Source organism: Diabrotica undecimpunctata, chromosome 2 (genome assembly GCF_040954645.1).
Source record: "Diabrotica undecimpunctata isolate CICGRU chromosome 2, icDiaUnde3, whole genome shotgun sequence".
Lineage (NCBI taxonomy): Eukaryota > Metazoa > Arthropoda > Insecta > Coleoptera > Chrysomelidae > Diabrotica > Diabrotica undecimpunctata.
In genome coordinates, this window is record NC_092804.1 from 137,032,454 (window position 1) to 137,044,652 (window position 12,199).

General features: G+C 33.2%; 1 protein-coding gene across 4 annotated transcripts in view; it reads right to left on the minus strand.

Moving 5' to 3' along the window:
* Positions 1-12,199, minus strand: part of LOC140434935 (uncharacterized) — an 810,654-nt gene that overhangs the window by 19,293 nt on the left and 779,162 nt on the right. For all 4 annotated transcript variants that reach the window (XM_072523577.1, XM_072523574.1, XM_072523576.1 and 1 more), the window contains 4 exons: positions 11,420-11,771; positions 7,903-8,121; positions 5,245-5,580; positions 3,367-3,546 (listed from right to left, as the gene is read on the minus strand). In XM_072523577.1, the coding sequence (XP_072379678.1) occupies positions 3,367-3,546; positions 5,245-5,580; positions 7,903-8,121; positions 11,420-11,771 (1,087 nt within the window). The remainder of the gene's footprint in view (positions 1-3,366; positions 3,547-5,244; positions 5,581-7,902; positions 8,122-11,419; positions 11,772-12,199) is intronic.

The following is a 12,199-nucleotide window of genomic DNA, read 5'->3' on the forward strand; positions in this document are numbered from 1 at the left end:
TGTAACGAGAATGATGAGTGACGACTAAAAATATTAATCGAGTCGAGTTACCAAAGAGTTCTTTTTTACAATTTGAAAATTCGAAATTATAAAGTATAATTTCGAAAAAAATTTAAAAAATAAATAAAGTGTCTCACTAGAGCCCAACAAAGAAAGATGAAGTAAGGGGCATAAATGGCTGCTGGGACATAGACCATAGCAAATTCCAAGAAAACCATCACTCTCCTCGCAACAGAGTCGCTAAAAAAACCAAGAGGCTCTGACGAGCAGACTAGGTCATAAAGCAACGTTGACAAAAGTATTCAGAATGGCGGTAGCACAGACACCATCCTGATACTCAACTTATCGGGCTCAAGCAGATCTAATCATTAACAAACTGGAACAAGAAGTTGATGAGGCTCCTATAGGAGGTCAGAATGAACTTCTGCACTTCCATAAAACATCGTTTAGCAAAGGGACCCGGTGGGTGAACTGTGCTAACGAGTAATCAAAAAAATTTACTACTGAAGTTGTGAGGACTATGGAGGGCCTGTGGGAGGGAGCAAACTTAAATATAATTGATCCCAATAATACGCACATGGTCCTCACTTGCGCCTTCGAGAAAGAGACTGATAAAGAAACCATCACGAGGCAAAAGAGTTAAAAAAAGCAAAGAGGCAAAATCAAGACCTTAAGACAGAAGACAGAAGTTGTTGAAAAATCGACACGCAATCGACAATATTGGGGAGGAGGTCTCGTATAATACATTGAGGGTTGCTAATTTCAAGACATAATATAAACTTGGAAAGGTATCCTTTGAGACAATCAGATGCCTCGATGGCTCCCGTGATAATCCTACAAGCGAATTTCCAGCATAGTAAGGCAGCTTCGACAGAACTTACTTTTCCATGAGAAGATTCAATATTGCCTTAAACGTTGCAAACAGACGACCAATGCACCGAAATGCAGCGGCCAAAATAAACAGTTTGCAAATTATTGGCATCGAAATTTTATTAAGCGTGGGTGCATAAGTTAAATAGCTCTGTTCATGCTCTTTTCCCACATTTTTGGTATACGTTTATACATTATAAGTCTTCAACTAAATAAGTTAAGGAGGGGAAAACCGTTAATCTTAAGTTGGTCATTCAGAATTATATCTGTATTTTTTAATTTATAAAGTTGCATAGATTCAAATAAAGATACCTTAAGACCAATATTTTAAATATGGAGAATTTTAAAGTGGTCATTAAAAGAATGATAACGAGAATGCTATAAATCAAAAATTTTATGACCTAAACTAGGATTAAAGAAGTTTGGGATTGACTATAGCTTTTAGGATAGTACACATCAAAGCCAAAATATTAGCCTGTTCGCAGATATGGGTAAAGTTTTATGATATTTTTAAATTCATCAATGTTTTAATTGGCCATTTCCGGAAATTGACGCATTTTGACGTATGGCGGTCTTCTTTCAAAGTACCGATATATGGGGAACCAAATACTTAAAAAATCATGAACTTCTAATATGGTTGGGGCATATCGAGAGAATACCAGGGATGATATTACCTCATATGATAATAATTGGTGAAATTGAAGGAAAAAAGAAAAGGGCCAGACTAGATGAAATAAGAATGTTGAAAAACATGTAAAAGAAAAGGATGTTGAAGAGGATGCAGAAGTTAAAATAAAAAAGTGGAAAAATAAAACAAAAAAATACAAGAAAGGTGAAAAATGATAATTCACCAATACTCTCGGTCAAATAAATAGTCCACGATATCTGAAAAAGACAGAAATGTGGGAATATCACGACACATCTAATAGCGACTAAAAAGAAGAAGCGTCTAAAAAAAACTTTTATCCGCCAGAATTTTACAATTATCTAATTATAAAAAGAATCATCTTAGCAATATTTTCTCTTCTAAAATGTTCATCTTTTAAAAAAATCAAAAACATTCCCGAAAGAATAACAAAATTATCACAACTGATCTACCTAAAAATCATACATCTTTTCATTAAACGTCTTTACTAGCAGATGACTATAACGCTTGTACAATATAGTCCAGTCGTTAGAGATTTGACCTTTAAAAATCATAGAACAGGCTGAATTTTGCTGAGAATGTCAATTATGGGAACCCAAAAAGATGCAAAAATTTTACCACTTTTACCCCAAAGCTTCCCCCTAAAACACCCCTTGGTAGAGGAAAGACAGAAAGTTTTGAACAAAAATGTCTATTAGCACTTTTTCGGTAAAATGAACAGTTCTCGTTTCAAGCAACCGGTGATTTTCAATGAAAGGTACGCGCTCAAAATGAATGAAAGAAAATTTGTATTAACTCGACGGTAAAAATTCAATATTTTTTTATCAAAGTGTTCTATCGACAAAAATGATTATCACTTCCATTGACCGGTGGCTATGAAATTTTCACTGTCCTTAAAGCCTATAACATGAAATTTCGATTTTAAGTTTTGGCAAGAAATAAGAGGCATCTGAGATTTGTCCAAAAAATGTTGAATGCAAACATTCACCTCACAAACGATCGCACGTTTCGAGAAATGCTTCCACGAAGACGGTAGTACATGGAATTTGTAGCTGAAGTTGTGTCTTTTCGAAACACGTACTTGTGTAATTAAAAAGTGGCAGTTTTAAACTTTTTAGATCGTTTGTAATGAAAAAGTTTAAATTCAGCGTTTTTTAGGCATATTTCAAACCCCTTATATTTGTTAACTCAAAACCGAAATTCCGGTCCTTATATTTTGAAGATTGGGCCCTAATAACGAAAATTCTATAGTGACCGTTAAATGGAAGTGATACATTTTATTAATCTCATGAGAATCGTAAAAAATGGCAAAAATCGCTAAACGTTTATTTATTTAACAACTTTATAGAAATTGACGTGATTTTCGGCAAAATTCAAAAATTGCATACAAAAACTGCTCTCTTCCCTTTAAAATGCATTTTGATTTTTGTCGATAGGACACTTCACACATCAAAATATACCGAATTTTTACAGTAGAGTTAATACAAATTTTATTTAAAATTAATTTCGCGTGTATACCTATCACTGAAAATCACCGGTCGCTTGAAGCGTTGTTTCTAAGAGAACGGTTTATTTTACATAAAAAGTGCTACTAAACATTGTTGTTCAAAATTATCTCAGCTAGGGGGTTTTAGGGGAAGCCTGAGGGTAAAAGTCGTACACTTTTTTTGCATCTTTTTTGGGATCCCAAAATGCAAACATTCTAAGCAAAATTCAGCTAAGTATGATTTTTAGAGGTTCAATGGCATTTTCATCTCTAACGACTGGAGTACTATGTACAAAAACAAATATGAAGATTGTAATACCTCCACCATCTGTAATTTCATATCGGAGATCGTGTTCATACTAACCTTATGAGCAATCGATTTATCTATCATGTTGTGTAAAATAGATTCTACTCGTTTGATTTCTTCGTGAGGACATCGGTTTAGTGGTAGTGATTTGTTGAACCAAGTCACAATTGTGGAATCGTATGATCTTTTAAATGGAAGAAAATAAAAGTTGTTTGTTGCTGGTTCTTCGAATAAAATCTAAAAATAATAAAATATTTGGTTAAAGATTGTTATTAGCATTCATTCAACGAAAACGATAATTAATTTAAATTAAATTTACATGGTACGAAAAGCACTTTAGATACAGTACAAAAACAATGCCAGTTACAAAACTGAAAATTTCCAGTTGGTAAATCAATCATCACTCTTCATCATATTGCTGTGTTTATTTCATATATTGCGCAGCACAGGACAAGTGTCTTAATTCGGTTCTATCGGTTGACAAAAGATGACGCCATATAAAAAATAATTCGAGAATTATCTCATACTCATGCAAAGATCTATCAAAGCTCCGGATTATATTGATATTCGTTGCGTCATAGCTACTGATTTCAAATTGCATAAAAAAAGACATTACTTGCCTTGAAAAATCACAGACTTGTGATCAGTATGGATTAAAACTCAACGTTAAGAAAACTAAATATATGATAGTTAGCAAACAAAATTACATACAGGATGACGGTATAAAAGTCGGAGATGCCACACTGGACAGAGTAGAGAAACTCGTGTATCTCGGCAGTAATATCAATGAGAGCTGGGATCCAACCGCAGAAATTAAAAGCCGAATAGAACAAGCCCGAGCTGCCTTTGTAAAAATGAGAAACGTACTTTGCAGTCACGATCTTAGCATTGACCTTAGAGTTCGAATGACATCTTGCTACATCTTTCCTGTCCTGCCGTATGGAGTGGAAGCGTGGACTCTAACTGAGGCTATCCTTAGACGCTTGACAGCCTTTGAGATGTGGGTATACAGACGACTACTGAAAATAAGCTGGGTCGACAGAGTTAGAAATGAGGAGGTCCTTAGACGGCTGAACCAAACAACACAACTGGTCAATATAATAAAGAACGTAAGCTGGAATACTTCGGTCACATTATGAGACACCCTGAAAAATATGATCTTTTACATCTGATCATTCAGGGAAAGATCCAAGGTAATCGTGGTCCTGGTAGAAGAACATCATGGCTGAAAAATCTAAGGCAATGGTATGGAAAATCAACTACATCGGTATTTAGAGCTGCTGTCAATAAAGTCACGATAGCGAATATGGTAGCCAACATGATATCCAACGATCTATAACGGTCATGGAACTAGAAGAAGAAGAAGCCTTGAAAAAGTAGGGATAAGTTCCGTAGTCTTCTAAAATTACATAAAACCAAGACAAAAACAAAAAAGTTTCCAGAAATTGAAAGAAATAGGCTACATGATAAATTACTTCGAATATCTGAAAGAAATTCATACAAAAGCTTAAAAAAACTGGTCCATATTTCTATTGTTTTAGGAATATTTATATTGATTCATATCGAGTCGATAAACAGCAAAACAGGGGAACCTCTTTATTTTACTAGTATTGTTGTTGAAAGTAAACAAATTATTTCTAAACTTCGTCTGCAGATGGATGTTTTTCAAAGGTGTCTCGTTCTAAAACTTGTAGCTTAATTCGGTTGTAGCTTAATAATACGCTTCCAGTTTAAATCATAATGTGTTTCTATCAATCACTTTACTGACATCTGGATGTAAATAGTAATATTTAATTATAATAGAAATTTTTGGATGAATTACCGCACAACTTTAAAGTCGCATAAAAATAATCCGCATAAAAAGAGACCTTACTGTATTACAAAATATAAATAATTTAATATTTGAGAAATGACATAAATATATTAAAGCCTTACCATGAGTTTCTCAACAAATTTCTTTTGTAAAGACGCAGTATTAATAAATATTTCATGCGGTATTTCTGTGATATTCATACTGAATTCAACATTGAAGTTTTTCTTCATAGGTGGATATACCACCACTTCTAAGCTATCAGTCGCAGGTAGTCCACCACTGTCAACACAAACAAGCTGATATTCGCTTCTTCCTGATTTTCTCGGAATACCAAAGAATTCTCTGTTTTTATTGTCGAACTGTAACCAATTATCTGGTGGAATCGGTTGACGGTCACCGGTGAGGAGTGATATGTTTAACATTCTTGGGTCAACGTCTTCTGGGTCGTAGAAAGTATCCTAAAATAAATTAAATATATTATAGAGCTAAATACATATAAATTTATTTTATGAAAATACATAAAAAAGTCAGCAATTATAATATAGCGCAGACGTATCGTAATTTTTATTATGCGCATGGTAAAATAATCCATTACGCAGTTTAAATTAAAACAATATGTAGAAGAATATTCGCGAAAGATCTCAAATTGTTATAAAACTTGTGTTAATAATAATGTTTTTAAATGGGCACCTGCCTAGAAGGATTTTCTTCTGCTATATAAATTAGTGTACCTAATGCATGGCGATGGTAGTTTATTTATAAATTTTGAAAACACTGAATTCACTTCCAAATAAGTTTAAAAAAATGTGGTGCAACAAAAAGAATTACTAAGATAAATCAAAGAGAGGAATATGCAATACTTGGATCATGTGTTGAGAGGCGAAAGATACGAATTACTTCAAGTTATACTGGAAGAAAAAGTACAGAGCAAAAGATCAGTAGGAAGACGCCAGAACTCGTGGCTGAAAGACCTGAGGAGATGGTTCGACCGCTCATCCGCAGAAATCTTTCGCGCAGCAGTTTCCAAAACTACAATTGCCATTTGGATCGCCAACCTTCGAAAGGAGACGGCGCCATGAGAAGAAGAAGTATTATATTCATGATTGGGAAGCAGGTGATAAAACAAAGTAAAATTTTTAAAAAGTAACATAATAATACATTCAAATCTATAGATGACTGAGAAAGTATGTACATTAAGTGATTTGAATCGGCCTCTACAGGATTTTCCCGCTTTAGTCCTAAGATCACCCGGACTACCTTTTTTGGAATATAAAGACAGTTGAGCTATTTACTTCAGCACCCCAGAAGATTACACCATATCGCATAACAGAATAAAAGTTTACATAATATACTGATAGTAAAATCATTTTTTTCTAGACAGCTCTTTAACACTCTTAATGAGTAGCAGCCTCTATTACGTTTTTCTGTTGTATTTTGTACTTGTTCCCCCTAATATAATTATATATATATATATATATATATATATATATATATATATATATATATATATATATATATATATATATATATATATATATATATATATATATATATATATATATATATAGACCAAGAAATTTAACTGATCTAGAAGGTTCCGTGTTTTGTGATAGACGATTGATTGTATCTGGGAATTGTTCTCGTGACTGGATAGTTCTCAAGAAAAGAAAAACTGCCTTATCAGTATTAAGCAACAACCGATTTCCACTGAAACTCTGTTCAGCCTTGCTTAGAGTTTGCTCTGCCACTGTGAGGAGTGTTTCTAATGTTTTTTCCTAGAAAATCACATTTAAGTCATCAGCGAAATTTACAAAGTTTAACCAACGCAATTGGAAGGTCGTTTATCTAGACCAAAAAAGGCCCCAAGATGCTTCCCTGTGATATGCCTAATTTTAAATTAGTAAACCTTACATCCCTCTTTCTCCAAGCATACTTTTTGTGATGTATCTGTGAGAAATGATTTTATCCATTTTAATGCCGGTCCCTGTATTCCATAACGATGTAATTTTTGTAATAAGAGAACATAATCTAGGCTATTGAAAGCCTTAGATAGTTCTTAAAAAGCAACTAGTGTTTCCATCTCTACCTCTAGTTTTTCTAAAATATTTGATATAAAATCATAGGTAGTGTCTCAACAAATCTCCCTGCAAAAAAACTATGCTGCGAACTACTAAATAAGTTGTTTGTAGTAAAAAAGTTTTGTAGTCTGAAATATATCGCTTTTTCGAATATTTTTGGGAATGATGGAAGAGGGCTTATTGGTCTATAGTTCTCCATCTTAGTAAAATCACTTTTTTATCTAGTGGCTTGACAATTTCTAGTTTTAAACTTTAAGGAAATTTACATTGCTTGAAAAAAGCATTAACTATAAAAGAAAGAGGAAGAAAAATCTCTGATGAAACATATTTAACTAAGTTGGTTGATATTTCATCATAACCAGAGCTATGCCTGTTTATTAAGTTATTTATTATGTGGCTTATTTCTTTCTCTGAAACGGGGGTTAGAATCATACGATGATTATTTTGTTCGATATTAATTTGAAATTTTTTTAATGCTTTATTTTCTTTACAGCTTCTGGTACTGCATTTGCCATAAATTGATTTCTTTCGTTAAAAAGCACTTGAGTGTGACCCTCGTAAACAGAAATTACCTTGATTTTTTACCTTACTAACACATGCAGGTTATTGATTACAATGTTATTCAAAAATTTTATATTCTTTAAACACGTTGAAAATTCTACACGTATCTACTTTAAAAAATTAAGTATAAAAAATACTTACATCTTTTACTTTGTAAACCAGCAACTCTCCAACGGTGGCGTTAACTTTGTCGACTGGATTTCGTAAAATCGGTGAGAAATTCATTGGAGGAGTGACTGGTGTGAGTGGTTGTTCACAAACACCTAGTTCGCGAGAAATTACTTTCTTGACACGTAATTCCGGCGACAAAGCCATATTAAGTTCTCTAGATGGATCACCTATTTTGTTTGCCGTTAAAACCTAAAAACATTATTCTTAAATCAATACAAAGCTATAATTTCAATATAAAATCATAATTACTAATCGTCTATATTTTATATATGTTTCAGTATTTATGATGAAATTATAGTCACACAACATATAAAAAAAATTTCATTCAATTCATATTCAACTCACATTGGTCGATGCACTTCAAAATTAACATAAAAATTAATTTCTGCCTGATAATATACTAAAGTATATTATCAGGCAGATAAGATGAAAGAGTGTGTAATTTTCTGGAAAAGACGTTTAGGACGAGATGTTCTGACATGGGTTACTATTTAAATGAATACCCAATATTACAATGTCCAAATAGCGGATGTATCAGGAAATACATCAAGAGCGGATCGAAAGGTGCGAAAACACACAGATATTCTCGGTTCGCTATTCCCAGTCCGAACTGTCTAGTGAATTTAGTAATTATTTTTTTACGAAATTAGTTACTTTTTGACAGACTAAAAGTGGCTGGAAATTACTATACAACCAAGCACACGTACTCATAGCCAATATTAATAGTAAACAAACTAAATAGTAAATAAAATAGAACTTTGCGAATTACCGACAATCAATATTTATTTATCTGCACCATACAATAAATAGTTATGTTAAATTATAACAACTAAAATATATTTTTTAAATATATACTACCCAAAATTTGATGGATTTAGTATACACTTCCACTATTTAGAAAAATTCTTCTTTTTGTAAAGAAAGAAGTCTGCAATAGTAGGATACTTGATCTATTAATACTGAGAAGTAGGAATTGTTGTTTTGTAGGTTTCCGACAATGAATCTGTCAAAATATGCCCGAGCTAAGCGAATGGAGTATATTGAAGATATTGGCCCCAACACGTCTGCTCGACTTAACCTAATCTACTAAGGCAATCAGAACGACATGCTGAGGTTTTTTTTTTGAAAACATAAGAGATATATTTAACCAGGATCCAAATTTTTCTTCAAACGATTTATATATTGACCATTTTTTTTCTTTGACGCGGAGTAAAATAAAAAGAACTTAATTTATTGGTACAGAAAAAATACGCATTAAACGAAACGAATCAGTGGCCAGCTCCTTCTACCGACTTGGTCCGAAATAACTATTTTTCTGTGTACATGGTGACATAAAAAATTATAAGTCAATTTTATAGAATAACTTAATATTTAGAGGAGCTTAAAAACGACTGAAGATTACCGAAATTTTGAGATTAATAAAGTCAGTCACGCCGAAAACATGAGGTCTCATTTTGTGATGCCGAAATACCAATAATACTGAAAGCGTAACAGTGAAACTTCTCAATAAGCAGTTAGTAGAAGTAGATTAAGCTTGAAATCTTATTATAAGTCTTACAGTCTTAGTATAAGATCTACCAGTTGTATATTCATTTCTTGGAGTTACAACGTTCTTCTTGCCTGGTTTCAAGCTCATGGTAACCAATCTTAGACAAATCTGTTTCTGCTTCGACACCATTCTTTCATCTTCTCCTGGGACGGTATACTGATCTTTTGCCATCTTTTCTCTCAAAACATAATGTTTTTAATAAACTGCTGTCCTCTAATTTTACCAAATGACCTGCTCACCTTATCCGGTTAGCTTTTGTCTGGTTATATTTTCACTATCGTACAGATTCACCAATTAGGTTGCTTCTCCAAATTCCTGTTATTTCGTCTCTTTGAGAGCTAAATATTATCCTGAGAGCTAAATATTATTATCTTTCTTTTCAAATACCAGTAGCTTATTTATTCCTCGTTGATTGAGGTCCAAATGTAACAGCTGGACAAATAATTGACTTATATAAGATTGTCTTTTCGTAGATCTCAATGATGTTGAAAGAGAGTATAATGCTCTATTTCCAACAGTTCCTCTTACTAAGATCTCTTTTTCTACTTGGTTGTCAACTGTGATTACCGCTCCCAAATACTTAAACTCCTTTACTACTCGGAAGTTGTAATCTTATTAGTTATGTTCTGTCTAATTATAGGCCTTCGATTTTTGGATACCATCATGTCATTTCGTCATTTCTTCATTTATTCGAAGACCAAGATATACAATTCAACAGCAACGGTGACAACGGGTCTTCTTATCTAAGTCCTGATGTGATACTAAACGTTCTGTTTTCTGTCTTTACTTATGCATTTGAGTTTGTCACGTATTTGAGTTAGCTTCACTAATTTTCTTAGTATTTCCATTTCTAGTATTGCTAGCCATAGCTTGTTTCTTTTTATGTCATGTTTTTTTCTAGTCAGAAGTATGTGATCTATCGTTGACCATCCAGCACGAAAACTGCATTAGTAGTCGTAGTAGTAGTAGCAAACGCCTTCGGTAACGCCCCAATGTGTACGCCCCAACAAATGATAGCAAACGCATGTGTTTGCCTTCGCTAGAGTTTGCTCACTGGGCGGTACATCAAAAGAAAATTGAGGAAGGAATTCTTTTGGCTGTGTTAAGTGTGTAGGCTTCTGAGTGAAAGTGTCAAACATCGTTGTGATTTTATTTTGATTTTCTACTTTGCAATACTGAAATGGACTAATTCTTCTTGTTTAAAACTTATTGGTTTATATCGAAAGCCGAAAGTTGTATGGAATCCAGTACATAAAACTTGTATATGAGTCACCAGTAGCTAAATATCGTACGGTTACCATTAATTTTTCTGTTGGCGGTATCGCTTCTCGAAACGTTGTATCTTTTTTCGCGATTTTTGGAATATTTTCATTTAATAACCATTCATTCTTCAAAAATTTTGAAAAAGCCTGTATTCCATTTCAGCTTTTAGATCATTAAATAATAAGTTCACCAGCGCCGTATTCGTCGTTTTTTGGGGAGGTCTTTCACTTTTTCGGCCTCCGCCTCACTAATAATAATATACAACGCACTTGCAATAACTATATCCTCATCCTATGTCATTTTTAAAATTTACATAGCTGCCGCACCACGAATCCCCAAAAATACCCGCGAAACCGAACGAATGACTGCAAACGAATTCGTTCTGTAATGTGGACAAAAGACCAAATTTTCCATCGAACGCCGAAAACATCGAATGAATTCGGCCAAAGGGCTTTGCATGTACGCGCTTTAAAGGCAGTGATGTGTTACGACAAAGAAGGCAATCCAACTAGAATATTTACCTATATAAATGTCATTTTTAAGTTAAGTAGCCATTTTCATATTAAAAATTCGTGAAAATAGTTTTATACAAAGACCAAGGTTAATTAATACCTTTCCAATTTTCAATGATTATCAAAAATAAGTCAAGCATAAGCAGTCGAAATATTTACTTACTTGAAAGAGAGATTCTATCTCACTTCTTGGACAGTAGTTAGTAGCTATTGAATCATTTGACCAAGTAAATACCACTGGCTGAATGGTATAATTAATTCTTCTCACAGTTATTTCCGCCATATTTGTATTGTATATTTTTCCTAATGCTCTAAGTACTTTTAGCGACCAGTCAACGTAGTGCTGAAATTCTTGATGTCTTTCAATTCCAATGATTAAACTAAACTCATGGTTGACGACAAGATCCAGTTTGTGTTGTTGAACTTGAATATTTAGCTTTTCTTGAACGTATCCACCGTCCTTATCCAAAGCTTTCACCCAGAATACCCATTTCGACACGTCTTCTTCTAAAGGCCTATAAATATATTAATGTTAGATATTTTGTTCAAGAAATACTGTGAGAACAGTAAGCAGTAATTAATAAACTAACGACAAAAGTTTCGAACTTTCAAATTTCAATCAATTTATTTTTATGTAATAGTTTGTTGGAACTTAAATTTATTGTTTATCATGCCTAAATTTTAAAATTTAGTACTAATACAATATAAGGATACGAGGTCTACGAACCAGCAATTTATATCAATAGATTCTACTTAAATTCTTAATTATTGTACAAAGGTTTTTTTTCAAGCCCTTCTCTCTATTCGGATTGCCAAATATAGGCCTGTCCTAATTCTCGCCATTCATCTCTGTTGTTTGTCCAACCAACGCAAAGCGTTGGTTGCTCAATGTTAATTTTTATCTATTTTCCATCTAAAATGGCTTTTATTTTTCATGGAGACT